General features: G+C 41.4%; 1 protein-coding gene across 1 annotated transcript; it reads right to left on the reverse strand.

The window, feature by feature from the left end:
• Positions 1 to 79: 79 nt before the first annotated feature.
• NARF (nuclear prelamin A recognition factor) lies at positions 80 to 20,027 on the reverse strand. The gene is made up of 12 exons (XM_034067803.1): positions 19,990 to 20,027; positions 19,328 to 19,410; positions 18,794 to 18,874; positions 17,646 to 17,789; positions 15,774 to 15,906; positions 14,438 to 14,572; positions 9,487 to 9,605; positions 8,299 to 8,428; positions 7,582 to 7,654; positions 5,120 to 5,257; positions 4,379 to 4,536; positions 80 to 3,806 (listed from the first exon to the last, which is right to left on the reverse strand). Exons 2-12 carry the CDS (start codon positions 19,352 to 19,354, stop codon positions 3,565 to 3,567), a joined length of 1,380 nt encoding a protein of 459 aa, XP_033923694.1. The 5' UTR covers positions 19,355 to 19,410; positions 19,990 to 20,027; the 3' UTR covers positions 80 to 3,564.
• Positions 20,028 to 23,286: the final 3,259 nt, after the last annotated feature.

A 23,286-nucleotide genomic window follows, 5' to 3' on the forward strand; every position in this document is an offset into this window, starting at 1 on the left:
AATTCACCAAACACATACGCTAAAATAAGGTATACTTCAGAAGTTAAGCTTTTACATGGAATGAGACAGAATCAGTAAATAATTCAGTACCAAGATTTATTTAGGACAATTCATGGTCATGCTCTCTTTGAATACAAAGCACCAAAATTTAGGTAACTGAATATTATCCAAATATATTCCAGCTGAGACTGCTGCCTACAGATATATCTGTTATATACAGATATATCAATATCCAGATATATTACTCTAAGTGATAACATAGCCCATATCTGTCTGTGTTCCTTAGCTGTAGTGGACAAACATGAGGTGCTATGGCTGAGGCAAAAACTGACAGAAGGCATAGCAAGAGTGCTTCTCAACACATACCCCTAGATATAGCAGTCTCAGAATAAAGTAATATAACGCAAGGTATCAAACACTTGATATGCTCAAGTCAGTAATACCCTAAGACAATTTCCAAACTAATACAGCATTTCCAGTTACTTTCCTGCAATGCCTTCAATTTAGGGTTTTTCTAAAAATCATGTAGAGACAAGACTGTCTCAGCACAACATTCAGCACAGAAGTAAAGCACTGTGGCTGTGGCCATGAGGAACTTTTCCCATTGCTGAAAAGGCAGTAGCAATGGAAATTATTAGTTGCCAAAATCATACTAGGGAACTAAATAATGCTTTATTTTCAAAATGTGTCTAGAAACACATTGTCAAGAACAACAAACTTCCCAACTGTATATTTAAAAGCCAGAATTTAACCTTAAGTATTTCACTGTATGTGAATCGTCAAAACAAGGTTTTCTGATATATGTTAAAATTTCAGTGAAGCAAGGTAGAAGGAGGAATATTTACTACAGTTATCGGATATTTTTCTCTTCAACTGGCACTTTTAAGAAAAGGGCTTTAAAAACTTACAATCAATTTTACTTCCAAGTCTTAAAAAACAAAAGCTGACCAAATAAAATACTAGTACCAGTCACTAAGTCACTAGCTATCATACATACATTCCACCTAGTCAACAAAAGCTGCAGTTAGATGTCTTGTCTTTAAAAACATACTGTAGCAGACAAATCATCTAGTAGTTTTATCCTGCTACCATCTCAATAGGTTAAAACACTTGAGTAGATGGAAGAAATGGTGGATTAAACTGAAGTTTACTTTATGCACTGATTTAGCCATGGGTTTCCCTTGTTATGGAAGCACAGACAGATTTATTTCACCTACTGGCCCATTCCTAGTGACTCCCACTACCATGAGAAGCAAGGCCCTTCAGTGCCCCAGGCAAGCACAATGGCAGAACACACATCAAAGCACCACCTACACAAGAGGAACATTTCCAAGTTCAAGGCTGTCCCTTCAGAATTGCAAGGCAGCTCTTGTGTAGTTAGTAAAGATTCCATCAGAACAGCAAACAACTTTTTCATACCATTCCATCCAGTATATGCACATAAAAAAAAAATAAGCATACTATACAGAGAACAGAAGCAATATAATTTAAACATGCCATCATATATACATAGAAACATGTGTATACAAACAGAACAAGACCACTTTTTTTTTTTTTTTACAAGATAATTCTGTGTAAGTTTTTGGAGGAAATCATGGCAAAGAAATTCAGACCAAAAGAGCTGGATGTTGCTTCTAGAAGTAATCTGTGCAGAAACTGTAATCTCTTCAGAAATTCCATGCAACACCACCATTGTTATTTAGGAGATATTTACTACAATTCTGGCTATACAAAGGTCTTTCCACGATTTCTGGACTCCCTTCCTGTATAGAGGTAGATTTCTGTAGATGTTCTGATATTGCACCACGTAAGCGTAATGGTTTTTATTATTACAGGGAACAACTTACAAAGGCTAATTTATGGGTGTAATCTCATTGTCTGCATTTGGGTAGCACAGTAATCAAATTAATTTATACTTGAAAGAAAACATCCTCCAAGTGAAATGTTTTGTTATTTACGAGGAGGTGCAATTGAAAGCTGCAATTCTATCAACAGCTTCACATTAAGAGAACTCTCTTGTCATCAGGGTAACACACTTAGATCTGGCTCTCTCCTTTTGACTCTCTCAACACGTCTGATGTTTAGCTGACGCAAGAACTTGCACTGACTTCACTGATGCCTTTATCCCATCCACTGTGTTCAAGTTAAATGAAGATTTCAAATACACATGGGTTTTTGCAGCATTAGGTCTTAACTCATACAAGCAGTTGTGACATTACGAAGTTTACAAGAATATTCATTCAAACTGTCTGAAATTGTTAAAAAAGCCCATCCCCACTTTCAGACTGGAAAAGGAAAGCTGAAACTTTGCCAGCTTCAAACAGCCATTAATCCTGAACAAATCCACTGCTACTGGGAAAATCTAAGGAAGTGTGGCAGTAGGGTATCTTTTTGTCCATTACATTCTTGAATAACCCTCTGACAACTCCTGAGGTTGCAGGAAAAGCTTACATGCGAATACCACTTTGTTGAATGAAACCTCTACAGCATGCTTAAAGTAAGCACACCAAAATTCATGATGCTGACGTATAGCAACTTTGAGGAGCTCACAAGCATGGCTAAGTGGCTTTTTTCAGAGGCACTCCATAAAGTTATTTTTACAGAAGTCTGTCAACATGGAGATAAATGGAAGAACAATCTGGTATTCTGTGTACCAAAACATGAGAGAGTAAAAAGTGCTGGAAGCCTGGCTCAGCAAACCTGGCAAAGCTGCAGTATGCATGTACTCACATGACAGTGTATATGCATGTTTCACTCTTCAAACAAAGCCTGCCAAAGCAAGCAGCACCACTCTTCCTAGCTGCAAGTTTCTAAGAAAACTTACAAGGAAAGAAAAGTTCTCTTTTTGTACCAACCAACCTATCTGGAACTATTCTGAATGAAGGATTGCACTGTAACCATTTAACATTAGTTTTCCCAAGTTGAGTTTAGATTAAGCATTTTGTTCCTTACAAAACATCACATCAGTAAGGAATGGTTACGAGTTTGCAGTAAGCAGTTTTTGTTAAATATGGAGACAGGGCATACATTAATTCATGCCACTTCTCCATATACACATTTATCCCTGTAAAGGGGTTGTTAACAAGGCAAATAAATCCCAAATTACTTCACAACAACTGCAATTTTGAAATTCAGGACTGTTTTCCCCATTATGACAGGAACTGCATACCTAGGAAGACAAGTAGAATAATCTCACCTTCCCAGGGGAGCCCATTTTGTGAAGGGAACCCTTTAATTCTGGGAGTAACTTCATCAGGAATTACACTCTCTGCCCCTGGCAGAGGGTGCTTAAGTACCTTACAAGGTTATGCTTTTGAATGAAGAAATCCATTATACACAGGAGATTATACACAGGAAGAGTTAAATGGCAATGGCAGGAACCAGGGCTTTTGGAGACTTCTCTTTCTGGTTTTAAAAAGCAATTGTTCTTCACAAGTAGTAATCCACAACTGGGAAGCGTCTCATTCATACACTCGGCTAGTGCATAGCATCTGCGATTGCATAGAATGTTTCCAGTGCTGAATCTGTAACTAACCTAAGCGAATCTTTTACTAGTTGGATTTATTACCATTTGATATCCAAACTGCTTGCTGTTTGATTGACTGCACTGTATGTGGTGTGCAAAGTCTCCTGGACCTTTTTAGAGTCCATGCCTTCCAGCCAGTCTTGGTACATCTTTTGTACATGCACATTGGTTTCTGGAAGTCTGACAGGTATTGCAGCATACACTTCTTCCATCTGGTTCAGCAGGGCTTTATCTGGTTTTCCATCTTCAGTTTGTGCCTGGCCTTTTCCATTTAGACACCCTTAGCAAAAAGGAAATAAAAGAAGCCATAAGGTTGATGAAGATTTGGTATGAAGAGGAAGTTTGTTAACCTGGATTCCCCCCACCCCAGCTTGTTGGAAAAAAAGTCATCTCTTTACATAAACTACCGCCCATCCTGTTAGAATTTGTATTTACTTGAAGCAACTCCAATATCAACATCATCTTAATGTAAATGCAGTTTCCATATCAACAATCTTTATCAGCCTTCTCCATGATTTTATGATCTTAATTATTTTCCTTGTCTTTTCTTGCCCTTGACAATGACCATTTCACAGTATTTCCTCTGAGGTTTGAAGTAATCATAAGAGCCATGCTGTCACTTATTTATAGGTCAGAAAAGAGCAAATAACATTATGGTTCATTTTAGAAACCCCCATCAATTTCTGAGCCAACCCTGCCCATATAATAGTTATCCTGGACCCTTCATTCAATAATCAGCACTTTAGATTATTAAGAGAAGAATTAAGATACTAAGTGCCTGCCTGTAATATAACTTTCCTTTGGGATTCAAGATATGGTGTGGAAGAACTGTGAATCCATAATTATTCTTACCTCCTGGGCAGGCAAGGACTTCTACAAAATGGTATAAAAACTTTCCTTTTTTCATCTTCAGAACCATGTTTTGGATATTTCTAAAGCCATAAGCTGCTGCAAAACGCAGCACTGTCTCACCATCCTTTTCGAGGGTAACTTCTTGGAAGTCCTTGTTCCTATAAAGATATGCAAAGAACATTTGAAACCCCTGCACCACCAAAAGAATGATCCAACATTGTTGTATTTGGATATTCTAGAGAGAGCAGAACAAGTGTCACAGTGAGATTAAGGTCAACTCTTCCAGTTTAGAAACTGACTTAGCAAACGTTGGAGTTGAAATTTCAGAGTAGAATTATACTTAATTTTAAGCATAGGTAACTTAATAAAATTAAAGCTAGCAGGAACTACTTGATGGCAACAGATTTACAGGTAACGTGTAACTGCCTATAAGCAAAAAAGTCAGATGAGCAAAACTGTGTTACGGTTCAAGTAGCACCGAGTAAACCAGGAGAGGTTCAGATTGGACATTAGGAACCATTTCTTTACAGAGAGAATGGCCAGACACTGGAACAGACTTTCTAGAGAGGTGGTCAATGTCCCAAAGTCTGTCAGTGTTAAAGGAGGCATTTGGACACTGCTCTTAACGTGCTTTAACTTGGTCAGGCTGGGCTAGATGATCACTGCAGGTGCCTTCCAACTGCAAGTATTCTATTCTTACAAGTCCATCCTACAGAACAAGAATACAAAACTCAATCTTACTTTAATGCTTTGTAGGTGATTTCCTTGACCTCCATGCCAAAAAGCTCCTTTGCAGCATATTTAAAAATGTGCTCCAGGTAACCATCAGATCTCTTCCCATCATGCCTTACTACATCTCCCTCCTTCATGTCATCAAACCTTAGAAAACAACAGAAAGAAATATCAGCTCCAAAATTTCATTCTTTTACTTCAATAAAGTAATATGTTTTCCCCTTTCTCTGTCTCCCCCACCAAAGAGTTGTGTAGCAGTGAGAATATACTAACATTTTTACTTATTACAGCTTAAAAACCGAAACAACTATTCAGGACAGCAGTAAGACGATGAAAAAAAGCCCCTAATAAAAGGCTGCAGGACCTTCCATGTTCAGAAACCTCAAGCAACAGCAGTTTATAAGAATGCACATTTGACACACCCTAAAGACTTGGTAACCAACAGCCATTCACTGCTCAGGAAACATTTCTGGGGAAAAAAAAAACTAAACAATTTTTAGCTTGTGAAAATATAAAAGTACTTCAGAAGTTACCAGCCTTTGTTTACAATCCTCCTGCTCCAGGAGCTGCTTGCATAGTGTAGCAATCAGTTACAGTTACAACCAGGTGAGAAGACTGTACCTTTATGGTCAGTGCTACACTATGGTTCAGGAAAGAAATTTGGTGAGATCATATCCAATGGACATACTATTCACCTGGAGGTCCACTTCTCCCTCTGTTTAAACCAGGGCTGGTGAGCACAAGTGGCTGGATTACAAACTGCACTGGTATGTGTGCTGGTGGTGGCCAAAGGCTGCTGCTCTGAAGGCTCACAAGGGAGAAATCAATAGGGGTGTGTGGCAATGCTTGTTTCAGGAAGGGATATCCATCTTCAGCTTAGCAAACAGATAGATTATGTCCTTTGCTCTTACATGTAAGAGCCTCTCTAGAGATAATTACCTTCTTCCCAGAACATCTAGACATGACCTTTCCTGGCCCACACCACCAGCCAGTGCCTGAGCAGCACTCCAAGTACAGCATTAACCACAAAACCAAAGGGAAAATTACCACAGCAAATACCTTGCAGAAAATGCTGAAGTTTTAAGAATGATGGGGAACTATTTTGATCACTAATGAGCCAGAGTTTACAAATGTAGTGTCTGTCCCCCCTATGCCATGCCACTGCAGCTACTGCAACTTTTGTTTAATATCCTTGAGCAATTTTGTTTCATGACACATCTCCTAATTTTAGCCAACTGTTATTTGCTCATTCTCTAACTACCAAAGCGAGTTGAGAACTCAAACTCGAGTTACTTAGTTCATACTATTTAATACCAAGCACTTCACCACAAATTGCTACTGTGGTGGGACTTGTCTTAAGAGAAACAGTCCAAGTTATATAATTTCCTCTGCAAAATCTGATTTTGGGACCCCAGAAGAGCAAATATTCACGTCATCAGGTCTCATAGCATCAACCACTATTATCAGATTATCCTTCTAAAAATTAACATTACTTTCCAACAGGAATTGATCCAATAGAACAGGCGTATTCTGAATGAGAGCTTGTTCTTTCATTGGACAAGCTGTAATTACATAATTACATCTGTAAGAACTTTATTTATGTAATTCTATGTAGCAATCTCTGATAGAAGTGATCATAGGAGCTACACTACATAGCTCTGAAAATGTTACCACAGTAACACTTAAACTTCTCCACTCCAGACCAGCTCCAAGCAGGACAAAATGAAACGGATTATTTTTTTTTTTTTACATTTCCAGGGCTGTTTTGTGCAAGAAATAATGCTGATTGCTCCACTACCATCACCTTGGAAAGATACCAAGTAACATCTGTCACACTTGAACAAAGATCAGCGAGTAGAGAGACCAGCCTTTGTAACTAAGCCTGAGAATTAAAACATGCAAGCTGCTTTGTGGTGAGTCAGTTATGAAGTAAACAGAATCTCTTCAGTGCTTTGTGTGATTTTCATCTAAAGCATGTCTCAATTTTATCTAATCTTGAAAATCTGCTGCCTTCAGTAAAAAAAATAAATCATTTCCTGAAAGGAATCAATTCTACATGAACATATCAGGGAAAGTGGAAATTTACTGTCATGATACTGCTCTGAATGAAAGGAAAAACACAGAACAGATGGTCAGCCCCGTGGCTGCATCCCAGCATCTTTGTGTGAGGCACAGCAGTTGGAAAGGGCAGGCAAGACTGTCCATCTCTACACAAGCTCAAGCCCAGTAGAGCACTGAATGAGGTCAGCACCCCCAGTCACATTTAGAAGCTGAGAGCTTGACAGAGTCCAACGTAATATTACTGCATCAAAACAGAAACAAGAAACTACCTACTTGGGCTTTGATGCAGGGTTTTTCTTTAAAAAAGAAAAAGTATTCTTTTGAGAAGTTTTACATTTATGTTGAATATGCTCAAAGGTGGTACTATCTGTCATCAGAATAAGGAAGCAACCCATTACAAAACTACTTACAAAGTATCTACAGGTACTTCAGTCACATCTTTCATAGACACATTTTTCTGTTCCATTATTTGGACAATTTCACCTGTAGGGAAACATACCACATTTTACTTTCAAGATAAAGTAAAATACACGTTGTGTCTCTGTTTAAGAGATCAGTATCCTAACATTTATATGTGCTTATAGTCATCTTCTGCAGTTCTTACTGCAGGTCTTCAGCTTGCTCCAAACTTCGCATAAAGCTATACTTGAGCTTCTTAGGTGAAGTTTGGAAGATGTTTCTACACTGCAGGGGGAAAAAGTGGGTATGTAGTTTGGACATGAAGCCTAAAGACAAGACCAACATCAAAAAGCCACTGATGCTATGCACTTGGAATATTAACAATAGCCTCAGTAAAGACTAAATAATAACAGCAAACAAGCAAAACAATGGTTTTAAATATGGATCTGCATAACTCTTAACTTTCTCAGGAGGCTGATAAAACCAAATATCTGAATCTTGTTTTCAGATGAACATCAAATTAGAAGGACAGCATTTTTTCACTTTGTCTTCCCTATACAATACTTGTACTACCTGTACCACAAAAATTTTGCTTATTTTTACAGCAGAAAACCAGGCAAACTTACAACTAAAGCAGACTTGAAAAAAGCAAAGTCTGGCATAAAGACTATTCTAGTAGTGGTGATTCATTTGTATCTTTATAAATAGTAAGTTCAAAGAAGCTTAACCTGATGTCAGGACACAATCAACTTCTTGTGAATTATACAAGGCAGTGTAGAAATCTTCCCTCAAGGCTTCCAGTTTTTTGTCATAACAAGGCGCCACAACTACATGGAAAATTTTATCAGGAGACAAGTTCTGTGGAAAATGGAAGAGAGCACATGTGATCTCCATGAAGAGAAAAGCAGCTTTTGAAGGAGGACAAGGACAAAAATATCAGCATAAGCTCTCTGCAGGTAACACCAGTGATCAATCCCAAGCAATTAAATGTGAAGACTGCTGCACATAGTTGAAGTGATTTGCCAGAAGGCACAAAGCATCAGCAGGAAGAGCCAAAGTCAGTCTTCTGGCTGAAACTTTTACTTACTCCTCAGGCCACATTTTCTGCAGCTTTTGACTGCCTTAGAGAGTGAATGCAAGTCAGGACTTCAGAATTCAGTTTCTACCTGCCATTTACTCTCATCCACAGCAAGATCATCAGTAGTTCTCTCTTTCTGTGGGGAGAGTAGCAATACTTCCCTATATAATGTGAAGTCAGTTAAATAGGACACATAAAAAGGACAGCAACTTTTTCAATACACAAATGAGGATAACAAGGGTAGTTGCTAGGATATAATGCTTTTATTGATCCCAGCTGCATTATTGTCTTTCACTCCTGTTTTGGCTGTGCTATAGAACTACACAGGCAACACTGAACAAGCATCTCTTTAGCTACCCTGGATTTAATTTTATCCGTAATTATCTAAATCCACGTTGCACTGGGAGCGTGAGGATTGCTGCCAGCTTACACTGCATTACACAAAATTAGGTCCTTTGTACATTCTTATCATAGGCACTGGTATAGCAGCAGAGCATCATTTATCCTTCAAGCAAAGACCAAACTATTCAGGAAGATACTTTATCACTTTATAATATCATTACTATGATAGTGGTGAGGCCCTGGAACAGGCTGCCCAAGGAAACTGTAAATGCCCCATCCCTGGCAGTGTTCAAGGCCAGGCTGGACACAACCTTGAGCAACCTGGTCTAGCGGGAGATGTCCCTGTCCATGGCAGGGGGGTTGGCACAAGATAATCTTAAGGTCCTTTCCAACCCAAACCACTCTGTGATTCTATGAGATCTACATGCAGTATTGAACCCCAATAGGCCTTCTTTTTAGAAGAGTAATGTGGTAAAAATTAATCAGGATTACTTACCTGCTGCCTGGCAAAGTAACCCTTCACCAGGGAGCCCATGATCTGCTGTGGAGACTTTGCAGTGCAAATGTGAGAGGTCACAAGATTGGTTAGTACCCTTTCAGCATACCGGATCCAACCTTGAACAACAGAGACTCACAGTTAGAAGTGACACACAGGCATGGCAAAGTGGTAGCAGTCATAGAACAGCTCTTAAAAATGAAGAGGCCTTAACAGTAGGTGAGAGATAGCTGTGTAGGCTGGAAGCCGCACCTTGGGAACTGCAGGAAACCTCCAGGCTCTGTTAATAATGCTTTACAGTTGGCTGTCAAGAATTCACTGTGTGAATTCTAGACCTAAAAGCCACTGAACTTCATGACCTATTACACCCTTCCTAATGCATACATTTAACAAAGCAGAAAGAACTGTACCCCAGCTAACAAAGCGCAGGTTGACCCTCTAGACCTCAGACCTTGGATCACTAGCTATAATAAATGTACTCTGTTCAGCTGCTTAACTGTAACCTTTTTCCCGAGATTTAATACCCATGCACCCAGCCTGCCTCCTCTAGAACAGCAGGCACATGAAAGCATTATCATAACATGCACATGGATTATGGCTGGGAAAAAAAGGCTTCTTTTACTATTGTTAGAGTAGCCACACCTTCTGAAACACCCACACACTCAACCACACACTGAAATCTCTCTGTATTAAACATTCTTAGTTACTCAAGAGTTCCCCCTCCCTTTCACCCTAGTCCTTCAGCATGCAGGCTATGACAAGCTACATATATTCATTCACACCACCCCCAATATGCAGAGAAGTTCTATTATTCCCCATCTCCCAGGACAGGAACCAACAAATGAGCAAATGAAGATATTTATTTAGGATATGCAATTCTTTCTAAGGCGCTGTAACTCTTACTGGCAACAACAGCCCAGACTGAGAACCAAACACCTGAACGGTGCAGAAGTGTAAGGCCCAGCCTTGTAGGGACACATGCTGCTTTTGGTGCTGACAGTGAAAAATATCACACTTAAGTCTTTCATCTTCAGACAAACTAGGGCTTACATAAAAGAGAACTTCTGTGAAGTACATACTGACAGGAAAGGTAAAACCTGTAGGTTAATTCTTAAGTTTGAAATGAACACATACGAATAAACAGTAACATTTAACTCAGAACACTGACACAAAGGCCAACAGCAGCATAAAACTGGTATCCAGATGGTGTTCAGATAGTTTGTCTCTCTAAAGCAGAGTAGTTATTTTCCGAGTGTAATAAAGTTTTACTGATGACAATGAGAAAGTTGTATTAGGGAAACATAGGAATCCTCCAGCTGTTTAAATATTGCCAATTCTTGTTAAGTACAGACTTCAAGATGAACAGGTACTGACCTCCATGTGAAATCTCAAAGACGTATCTTCAACAACCATTCATTTCTGTTATAGAAAAAGTGAGGGACTATAGACTTACAAATCAGGACTGTGCTGAATTGCTAGACTCTGACAGGAAGTCACCTTATGTCCAACTTCAACTGGGACTTTAAGTCCAAGATACTACTCGCAACAGAGGACTTAATGTCTTGGTACTTGGTACAAAGGCCATATTAGCACATACTGCATGATATGTATATTCTTTTTCTTAAATGGCTTTAGTCTCAAGTGCTGTCGAAACACAGCAAAACCAGCTTCAAACAAAATTAAACCAAAATTAAGGGTTTTTTAAAAAAAACTGACTTGCACTTCAGTAACATTCCTGGAAGGTCCTTCCTTGTATGGCAACTATGATTATGCTTAACTACCACAGCACTCCTGCTCTGAGTTTGGTTTTAATTGGGATGGTTTAGGTACTGTAGTCATGAACTATACAGACATCTTCCTAATTTCCAATAGACTTCTGGCAAGTGTTGTCCAAAGCAATTTTTTAAATCTTGAATTGCTTCTTTCCTTGCAACAGATGGAACAAGTGCTTTGTAGTTCCAGCTCCACAGTGACCATTAGTCACAGTGTCATTATACAAGCAGCCTTGGTGAATGAGAGCATAAGGCATTTATCAGCACTTCACATACGTGCTGTTTCTGCCTACTCATGAACCAGGCTGAATTCCAGAGCTGTGGTTACAGAAGCCAAAGATACCCAGTTCTTTTATCAATGTACCTCTGTACCCATACAGACCTATACCCTTCAGAAACTCATTCAGATTCTCAGCCATTTGTTGGTTTTTGTTACCAGCAAAGAACAAAAAAAAAACCACCCTACAAATCACTATAAATTCTTATGTACTGTGATGCACTTCAGAAGACATTATTTTTAGTGATTTACCATGAGCAGATCACAGATGCACACTATAAATATCTATTCATCCATATGAAGTGCAGAAAAACTAAGACTACTTTTGCTGCTGTAAAATATTGGTCCTGTAAAAGGAAATTTGTTTCACTAACTGGGACAAAAGCATGTGAATCCTCAACAGTTACTCTTCCTACTTCTGCTGTGAGCCTGCCCTGTTAACCTGTTCTGGAGTTCAGAAGTTGGCAATGCATTAAAAATGCTGGCTGGTTCACAGAGAAAGTGCTTCATCTTGCTTACCTATTCGGTAAGTTAAGGAAGATAACTTCTGGAATATTACATATACAATCAGTAGCTACACTACTGTACTTTCAACAGGACTCTCTCCCTGCCCCAGTAGCTCACTTTGAGAGCAGGAGGAGGAGGTAAACAAGTAAGACAGAGATAAAAAGCACTTATCAGGCCCTAGGACTATATGGGCTATGTTCTTTTGTTCATGGTAGATTTTACATGACAATACTCCTGCAGGTCATGATATTTCTGTGAAAAGTTTCACCAGAAGATAAGTAAGAGTAAAGCAGTTACACTTGAGTTCACATTGACCTTCTATCTACAGAACTATACAAAACCCATTTTGTGATAAACACACCCAGCAGACAACATTTCTGGAACAAATTTATATGACCCGGGGGTAGAGAGAGGAAGGAGAATGAGCAACAGCAAATGCACCCAGACAATTAAAGTCAGGGAATGCAGTGAACAAGCTTAAAGATGACTGATCATGGGGTGGGTTTTTCCCTCTAATTGCTGTCAATGGGAATGAAACACCATAAACTTTCAGACTGGGTTCACAGTGGTATTTTGGTTCAGTTTTCCACAAATAGAAAGAACCTGTGCTACTAACACCGACAGCAGAGCAGATAGCCAACACCAGAACTAGCTCTGCAAACAGAAACAAGCCTTTGTAGAACAGACAAGAAAAGCCCTCCACTACTTCAAAATATTTGCAATAAAAGCAGCAGATCATCTGAGCTGAGTTTCTAGATGAAGAAAATAAAGATTAGCTCAGAAGTTCTACAAGAAAACCCAAGGTTTTGAATTTTCAATGAAACATGTACAAGCCAAAGCTAAGTAACGGGGTTGGTTCAACTTCGCAGCTTTTGCATGAAAACCCAACACAGTATGTCTGCTTCTGAAGATAAGAGGTAACTCTAAGATAACAGTAGCGGGGGGGGGAGGGGAAAAGTACAAGTATGATTCAAATAGCAGTATATAAACTTTAAAACAGTGACAGCAGATTCTGGGTATCACCAAAAGTGACTCTTACTCTCTGGTCACCCTAACATTGCTTTAAAGAAGGCAACCCACTTAGATTATTTCAAAGCTGTTCTCTGGGCAATTTCTACTGAAACCATATGATCTTGAAAATCCCTTCCAACCCCCAAACCATTCTATGATTCTATGAAAGCTAGAAAGAAGTATTTTTGTATTTTTATTTGCCTTTTGAAAAGCAACACTATGAACCTTAATGTGGAGTTGGGGGGGTAGGCAAAGATGTTACTTTTTACCTCTTTTTTGATACTTCTTTAAGAAAGTGACTCAAACTGAAATGATGGTGTGCTAAAAACTGAACAAGTAAACAATGCCTCAGTGTTCTACATCTTTTCAGTTGTGATAAATACAGGTTCTTTTCCTAACAACTAATTTCAGGTGCAAATTTCTCAGCAGTGAGACGTTTATTGAGCCAAGTCCATGACGTTTCAAATGGGAATTATTTTGGCAGTATTAGACATAATCATCTCACAGTCAGTAAAGTCACGTGCTACATTCCCCTAGGCTTAAGCAGCAAGTTCAAAACTTTGCCTGAAAAAACAGAGGTTGTGGTTTAAGTATAGCAGTTCACAAATTTCCTTAAAGATTCTTTTCCGTAAGGAAATGCCCTGTTCAACTCTGGTCTGAACGCAACAGCAGCAGCCACCAACTCCTCAGTTCCAGTTGTGATAAATTTCTCCTAAGGCCTTACACGAAGCACTAAAAACCTGAGTGCTTCTGTATCTCAGTTTCATTACCCAGAGATTCACATGTAATACATGCTTCTTCTACAGAAGTGGTAAGAAATACAACTGACTAATAAATACCACATATCAACACTAGCATAGAAAATCTGTAGTTCAGGTTCGCTGTATTATCAGAGGCTGTGGACCAGGAAAATTGGGGGTTTGGTGTTTTTTGAAGATCAACAATAGAATTTACACTCCTCACCTTTTACAGAGCTCCAGCAGAAGATGACTGTAAGGTACAGACAGGGAGTTTGTTGCAATCTTTGTATCTGACTGTGTAAGTCCCTATACTGAATTGGCACATGCCTTATCCAGCACCAGATCCCATCCATTCTTTGCATGGTTTACATTTATGGTCAGTAACATATAGAAAAGCTCATTGGAAACTAACTCTGTTCTCCTAACAGCCCACAAAAACAGGCCCCTCTAGCAATGCGCTGAAATGCATTACAGATGATCAGCACTACCCATAACAAGTACTGAGTGTGGTATTTGCTGTAACTGAAAAGCAAAGGCAAAATGATCTAATTCAGATAAAGCTCCCAAATGACTTCTCTTAGTCCCTTGGTAGTTGCAATGAGACTAGGCTGAAGCACAGGAAGGTCAGAGAAATCAGTCCTCACCAGGGCAAGCAGAGGCAAACATTGGTAAGGCATGCTCCTCCTGGTTCCTCCGTTGATACCGCTGCACAAACTCCCTCTGGCTCTCCAGGAGACTGAAATCGGCAGCTATAGTGGTGTCAAATACATAATGCACCCCTATGAAGAAAAGCAGGAAGGAAAAGTGAATTACTAGAGTGTTCTCCATCTCAAAGGCTTCTTTTCAAGCACCAGATCTACAAAAAATCTTGGAGAACCAATGGGTATAGTCTTTTCCCTTTTTAAACTTCCACAAGTAATAAAGCCTAAAATAGAGATAGCTTTTCAATACATGGCTTCTATGTCATGAATTTAAAAGGATCACCAACTTGCTGGCTAGCAACATGCCAAATGGTCGGCTGCTTCCTTAGGAGAAGCTTGCCTTTCAACATGTAACTTCTGGGCTATATGCAATGACTCCTAAAAAGGAGCATTCTTTACAAGACACACTGAAGTCTCATATCATTATCCACAAAAATATATCCACTTGTGAGGCATATCTCCCATTGTTGCAGTTGCGCACAAAGGAACAAGAGCATATCACCACCACTGCAGAGCCCTTCTGTCTGCTTGTTTAGCAGTATCCTCCCCACATGCCTACATAACACTGAGCATAGCCCAGCAGCAAGTGAGCACAGATAATCAATGCCCCTAAGAAAAATGGGGCCCACCAGGACTCTGCATTCCCTCTAAATGAAGAAAATATACTGGGTACAGGTGCATAAAAACTATGAAAAATTTATATATGTATCAGGAAGCAGTTTACAGGTTTACTGCTATTCTTTTCCTTCCTCCCTCAACTACATTAAAAAAAACACAAACCTATACACAAAGTTTTGGGGGTTTTTAAATAAAGCTTTGTATGTAAAGAGCAAAGGAAGCATAGCTTTAACATAGAACAGGCAGGTACAACAGATCTACATAATGTCAAATTACAGGAAAGGAACTGAGACTCTTCTGCAGATAAGTGTCAAAAGGACTGGAAGGCATTTAGGATAAGAATTCCCTCTTCCCTCAAGTTACAAAATAAGGGGAAATCTTGCTGAAGCTCATGACCAACCCATCCCCAACCTCCTGGTTGTGAAGGTTTCAAAGACAGCTCTATCATGTCCTTCTGTCTGTGACCTTTCCTATCAACAAGGTAAATCTGTTTCTGAAACTGGTGTTATGTCATGCTGTGCACTGTCATTAATATCACAGAGTGCGTATTTCAAACTCTAGATTGTGAAATGGCACTTTCTATGTAAGAAGCAGTTCTGCTGAGGAAGCAAAAACCTGGTCATCTCCCCTTTCTGCTCCACCACCATAAATCCAAACTTACCAAGACTTTTGAGGAAACCACAGAGTCTCTTGGCTGCATCATTCACAGAGAGATTGAACTTAGCAGCAAAATAAGGCAATGACTGAGGGCATATAGACACTGCCAACACTTTGTGTTTTGAGGTATCACATTTCTAGTAAATAAAACACAAACAAAGAAAACAAGGTTTGTGATTACAACAGGATATGGCTCCCAACTTTCCCTCCCTTTTCCTGAAGTTTTTCCTCAGCATCTTATGCTTCAATGAGCTGTATCATCAAAACCCCTGTGAAACAGCTATCAAGGCTCCTGAGGGCAGGTCAGTTCCTCTTATCCTGTCAGTGTTCATATGTAGCCATGGGTAGATGTTTCTTTCATATAACTTGGGGAAATTCACACACACACCCCCAGTCAATTCTGTGCTTTGTCTCCTAATGACAGATGGAAAGTTAAGAGACATTCAACTCCTATGACATTCTAGTGATATGAAATCTCCCAGCAAATATGAAAAAAAACCTCTATGTTTAAACATTAATAGCTAGAATAACTGATGTTGACAGGAGCACAGGCATCTGGAGATACAAATCCAACCCAGCAAATTACAGATCTGATTCTTTGTTAAAGTCTCTGTGTCTCCATCACTGAAGCTGTTGAGGGAAACTGGCAAGACAGGACCTTGAAGAAAACAGTGTTTGGAGGCTCTGAAGAGCCCTCTGACAATATATGCACCACTGTACAACTCTAATGACTGTGACATTTATTTGAAGACTAATCTTTTAGTTGGGATGTCTTCCACATCAGTGAAAACCTTGGAAAACAAACTATAACTATGCCACAGACAAATCTCACCCTAAAAAGGTTACAGACCATAGTTGGTACATACACACCCTAAATGCTGTTAATGACCCTTAAAGTAGAGCTTATGACTGCCCAGAAAGCCTTTTCCTTGCTCACTGTCCTCTTCTGGACCACTGAAGTTCAGATGAAGGCACCTGGCTGTCTCTAGACTTCAGGCCTTCACCCATGTAACCCAAAAGACTTGTTTTCCTCCCCATTTTCTTCTCTTTCTTACATGACAAGATCATGTATGACAATTATCATACTGCATCAAGAGTTAAACTAGTTGTGAGAAACTTGAATCCCTATGTAAGGAATCCTCTTATTTACAACACTTTTTTTACAGATTAAGAAAAATCATCAATTCTGGTAGCTTTTGCTTACCACGTAAGGACACAGAGGCACAACTAAAATAATTCAGTATTAAGATCTAAACATCTGAACACCATACGTAGCAACTCAGCAGAAAATAAGAGAGCAACAGAACATTTGTGTGAGTTTGCTAAGAATCTGGACAAGAACTTCTGTTCCAAATATGTTCCACTTGAATATATACTAAAAACAATTCTACTTGCAGAAACATGGCTTGATAACCACCCAGAGCAGTCCCAGTGATGAATGTATGAGTATTTATACCCACTAAGCCACCCTAATTTATTATTACAGCAATGTGATAGCTGTTTTCCAGAAACTTTACTGCAGGTGCTGCAGCTTTCCCCTAGGCCAGGCTGGACACGGCTGGGAGCAACCTGCTCTAGTGGAAGGTGTCCCTGCCCATGGCAGGGGGGTGGAAGTGGATGAGCTTTAAGGTTCCTTCCAACTGAAACCAGTCTGGGATTCTGTTACTTAGATTAAGTGTTGTGATCTTGCATCTCTAGTGCAAAATTATTTTAAGCACTTCCATAATCATCTTGCCTGCAGTTTTCACTTCCTCTCTGCAAAAAGCCTATCCTGCAAATGTTCACATTATGTGCCTTGGGAAAGCAAGCTGCTTAGTCATTCTGTAATTGCCACCTCCTCATGGGAAGCAGCGTGTTAGTGTTTGTGTCACTTTACCTTATTAAGGTTAAGAATACGAAAGAGCTCCTTCTGATTCTGCTGGAAAACTCTGGCTCCTTCCTCCGATGTCATACAACTGTCACATGCTAGGCAGTCACTAAGGAGTATTTTAGCATTAGCCAATGTAGGAAACTCATTTTTCTGGGGACAAAAACAAAAGGAATTAAGTATTTAACAGTGATCAACCGATTTCCAACATCTCTGCAATGACCCAGCTGAAGGGCAAATGTGCTGCCACTGCTTTCAAACAAGACAATCCATGACACCTGCATAACATCCAAGATTATTTAAAAGTAATCAAAGTTATTTGTCCTATCCTTCCTCATGGCTCTGCTCCTGTTATTACACTGAAACTGAAAAATGTTCAAGTGTAAACATAGATCTAAATTTAGGCCCCTGCTCTGTGTTCTAGTAACTTGATTTGCATTACATTCTAAGCTGTCAGCTTTAAAATCAACTTCCCAAGCAACTGAGGAAACTTTTACTTGCACTTTTAAACACTTTTAACAGCCAGGTGCCTCCCTGACAGCAATAGGGCTTTGGCTCTTTACCACAAGGCAAAACAATCAGAATGCAGGGCTACAACTACACTGAACACATACTGTAAGAGCAGGAGTTTCATACTTCTGGCTACAATACATTGACATCTCATCTCTCAGGAAAAGCAGTTCTTAGGGAGAGGAGCAACATAACCAGCCAACTTTTAACATAACTAATCCCCTATGAAGAACCTGTTCCCAGGGACACAGTTCTATACTGAAGAACAAGAGGTGATCTATGTTTGTTTAGTATAAAGACTAAGGAAACATTTTGTGCATCTGTACTACCAAAATTCCTCTTTTCTCCTTGTAAGCTCTGTCTCTGTCTTGAAGACTTGATGTAAGATCTTTGACACATACAAAAGAAGTTATACCTTCAATTTCTAATTTGTGTTTGCATAGTAAAGAGGTTTGTATGTCACCTTTCCTAAAGATTCTTGATTCTCATGTTATGAGAGGCCTAGAAGTGCTCATAATTGCTTACAACTGCTTCTTGAGCCGCATTATATTTAGTACTTGAAAGTTCTCTACTTACAATATCATGAAGTATACAACAAAAAAGGAACACAAACAGAAGTATATTATGATTTTTAGAAGGACCATTACCTCTTCCAAACCATCACCTGCTCTCAGTGCATCAACAGATGTACTCTGTGTATCATCATTTTTCTGCTTTTTACTGCACTCCTGAAACAAAACATAAAATCCATGTATGATGCAAAATACATTCACCATTCAGTCAGAACACCTTTGCCGAACTGCATGTATCCTTAAAAACTGACCTAGATCACTTGTACTTTTTTACCACGTTAAACCTACACCTTTACACGCAATGCCTTCTCACCAAAGTGCATTTGCTACGGGGGGAAAGAACTCCTCAGAATTCACTGTTGCCATATCTACAAGGCTTTTAGTCCCAAGAGGGGTTAAGCCGAGCACGGCAGCAGCTGACCCGCCGCACTACGCGCCCCTCCGAACCGCGGAGGAGGGAAGGGGCTCGGGGTTATGCGCCAGAGGGGCCGATGACCTTGGAGCTGACAGCCAACTACCGCTCCGCCCCACGGGGCAAACCGGGACACCGCAGCCTCGCCGGCCCGGGGAGGGACAAGGGAGAACACGAACAGCCGCCGCCGCACTCACCTTTTTCGTGCAGTTCTCGCACTTCATTTGCGCCGGCGCCCCCCGGTCGTGCCGCGGCTGCCGAGCGGTCCTCGCCGCCGGGGCTGCAGGACAGGAGCAGAGCGGGGCAGGCCGGTGAGCTCCGCGCACCACCAGCGCCCGCCGCAGCCTGCCCGTCCCCACCGCCCTTTGTTGCCGTGCCCGCCTCCTGCCCCGGATCGCCCCCACCGGGCGGGCCCCGTGTCCGCAGCCAATGCAACCACCGGGGCGGCCCCGCCGCGCCCCTCACGTGCTCCGCAATTTACTGACCTGTAATTAAGCACCGGCCGCCGCCGGCCCGTCCCTCCCCGCTGCCCCAGCCCGTTACGTGGTGCCAGAGGGCACCGAGCGCTGCCCGCAGCGCTAAACCCGCTCGGCGACCGGAACGGCGTCCCCCGGGGGAAGGTGTCCCGGCAGGCGCGCCGGCCGCCCCGCAGCACGGCCCTGTCTCCGCCAACCGAGCGGGGCTCTGCCACCGCAACACCCCGCTGCTGCCCCCTCGGCTCTCGGCACCCCGCCGCCGACACGGAAGGACAGCTCATCAGCTCCACGAGGCGGGGGGGGAAACCCAAGAACCCAAGCCCCTAAAAACCCCAAAACGACCCAAGGAGGAGGGTGCAAGGCCGAGGAACCGCACACCGTACCTCGCCGCCGCGTCGGTCCCGTCCCCGGCGGGCGGAGGCTGGCGGCAGCGGCAGGCGGGGCCGGCACCGCCTCGCCCTCCGCCTTGTCGCCGGCAGGTTCCCGGCTGGGCCCGCCGCCTCCCCGCCCCCCGCGCGGCGGGGCTCATTGTGGACCTGAGCAGCGGCACGTAGCCGCCTTCGGCAGCGCGCCGCCGCGCGTCCCCGACACAGCCTCTCCCCAACCGGGAACCCCCCGCGCCGCTCAGTCCCACCCGGGCAGCAAAGCGGGAGCGCGCTTGTGACCTGCCGGGCACGGCCCCGCACTGAGCTGGTCTGGGGGCACGGCGGCCCCGAGCCTGGCCGCTGCCCTACGGACATGCTCCCCAGAGCTGTGCGGCGGCGCTGGAGCCGCTTCGCGTGTTCGTAAAACGCGTCTCTATGTGCATCTTTATAAACATAATTCTGCGGTTACAGAAATGTTTTTTTTCCCGATTTTTGTTTTCTCTCAATTCCTTTAAAATGAAACAACGCTACGGACGTTTCTAACCACAACTTCATTACCGGTTTATTTAACCGCTACACTATCGTCTCCTGTAACAAACACGGCTTAGCGATGCCGTTCGCAGGCAGAAATCGCACCTCCTGACATACAGCATCGCTTAACACACACACACCAGCCTCCCACAATCTCGGAGGCCTCAGAGCATCACGTAGGATGCTTCTGGTCCATGTCACAGCGCTCGTCATCCCAAACCGCGGCTCGTAACATTTGAACAGAAAGGTTCAATCACCTTTTACACCGAGCCCATTCAAACACCAACGTCAATCACACGCCTCCAGCTGCACAGGGGTTTGCAAGGATGAAATGACATTTTAGAAATTAAACCACAGAACTCCCAACAAACATGCGATTTCCTGTCTAAGCTGCGACTTTTCTTTATTGAGTGCACTGAGTAAATCCCCTCCCGTCACTGGTCTCATGCTTTAACCCGCAGGCACCACCTCTGCTCATGCCCAAGGCAGCGGGAGGACACAGCAAGCTACAGCCCCAGCTGCAGAAGTTTGCCCCCAAACACAGAACTTTAAATAACCACTTGTTCCACTGCAACTCTGTAAGAGATATCACAACCCAGATATTCAAATGTCTGCGGATTTAGCTGTTCAAGATTTCACAGTCACATTAACTAGGGTTTTAAAGATCACTGCAGAGCAGGACATAAAAATAATGCCTTTTGTTTGTTTTTCATTTATAGACTACAGGTGAATTGTCACTGAGGTCACAGAAATCAGGAATTCCTTCGCTTTACCATAAAGAAAGCAAACAGAAACACTTTCTCACTGCCCATTTAAAGACAAATAAGCTGACACTGCTTTGGACACATCCTGGAAAAATAATCACTAATCATAGCTTCAGGTAAAAACTGTGATAGCTTCAGTCATCATTTTCTGTGCTTCTGCTGTCTTCAGTCAAAATGCTTTCACATTTGCTATCACCATATTAACACCAGTTCTTCTAAAAGCACTGTGATCACTAGAGCAATCCCCAAGCAACTTAAGAACTTGCATTTCCTGCAGAGTTGCAGGAATGCAGCGTGCTCTGACATCTTGTTTCCCTTCCTTTGGATGAACATTTTCATTCCAAAAAGCTATGCCAATCTCACAACATACTCCACAAGGATACAACAGCCATAGTTCCACTGGCACAGATGAAAGCTCTAAATTAGGAATGTGTTGAGATTTGCACTTAAAGGCACAGCTAAAATCCTTCTGGTTTACACTTTGATGATTATGCTTACATTTATTATCCAAAACTGATACAGCAATTCATCAAAAGACACAACACTTCTGAATATGTCTGCAACTCTGCACAAATACCATTTAAAATATTTGTTTCCCCCCATATTTCTTTATATTTACAATGAAAAATAGAGAACTACATGAAACTCAAACATCTGCAGAAACACTAAGGGCATCTTAGGGATGCATCTTAAGCACAGCTACTTCATTGTAAGGAAATACCTGGATTGAATTCATTTCCATTTAAGAACTAAAAAGAGAGAAAAAAAATCCTACACAAACACAAAAGCGTGCAAGGAAGCAATGTTTTAAAGCACAGTATAAGACTCTACTCATGTAATCATTAGATACTTAGATGTCCCATTTATTTTATTGCCAAAAGCAATTTCTGCTTTCCATTAGCTATTGATGCCACTTTCCCCTAGAACATGGCATCAATCACCATCACAGCCTGCCTGACAACCTGAGAGCACAAAGCACCATCCACATTTCATCTGTGCTCTATAACAGCTCTTACCTTTGCAAGACCACTTCCAAAAAACCTCACAATATAAATAAGCTTTCCTATGTCAACAGCAGGTAGCACTTCAGAGCATTACCAGCTTTTACAGCCTCCCTTTTTCTGTCTGGCATCCACTGCTCCATTTAACATTTATAGTTGTGCCTAAAGCATTTACACCAAGAATGAGATAGAAAATTTAAGTATTCCTTCATGACAACAGCAAACTGCACAACTTGAGAAAGCTTTAAGGGGTTATGCATGAGCCCTGCAAGGCATCACAAGCTGTAAATGCCTCCTCAAACTAATGACAGCATATGCCCCTCAACACCTGTCCAAATTAGCTGTAATAAATCTTAGTTACAGCTGGTAAACATGTATTCCATGAAATGAGTACTCCCGAGGCTTTATACACACTGTTCCTATAGGGGTCAGCGGGGCACCACACACTGCTCCATGGGGTGAGCTCATTTACAGCCGGGACTTGCAGCCAAGTCAGTCCCACTGCAAAACAACACTGGGTTGGTGACTGTTTCCAGTCAACTGTTTAAAATCAGGCACACTAGGAATTCTACCCTGGCATGCTAATAAGATCACATGCTTATTACACAGCTGAATTTCTAAGTTTAAGACCTTGGGGGTGGGAGAAATGTAAGAAGCTAGAAAAGAAAATGCTCTGAGATTAGGAAAAAGGGCCAGAAATACAGCTAGTGTCAAACAAACAAAATAAAGGCCAGTTCTATTTACATGTTCTTGGTTTTAGAGAATAACTTAAAAGTTACAAGTGTATTTACTCTATAATGTCTTACAATAAATCTATATTATCAAGCAAGAAGCCTACAAATAGTCAATAACATATTCCTGACTGTTTCTTTTGGCAAAAAGCTTTTGTTTCTGCAGCAACAAGCTTTGGAATTCATGCTGTTCCTTAAATCCAAGGCTTTAAACATGCTTCCTTCTTCCTTTTCTTACTGTGAGGCACAACTCCACTTACCTGCTTCAGAGGGCTGCAGAAGTGGGGA

The sequence above is a fragment of the Melopsittacus undulatus genome, chromosome 11 (assembly GCF_012275295.1).
Source record: "Melopsittacus undulatus isolate bMelUnd1 chromosome 11, bMelUnd1.mat.Z, whole genome shotgun sequence".
Lineage (NCBI taxonomy): Eukaryota > Metazoa > Chordata > Aves > Psittaciformes > Psittaculidae > Melopsittacus > Melopsittacus undulatus.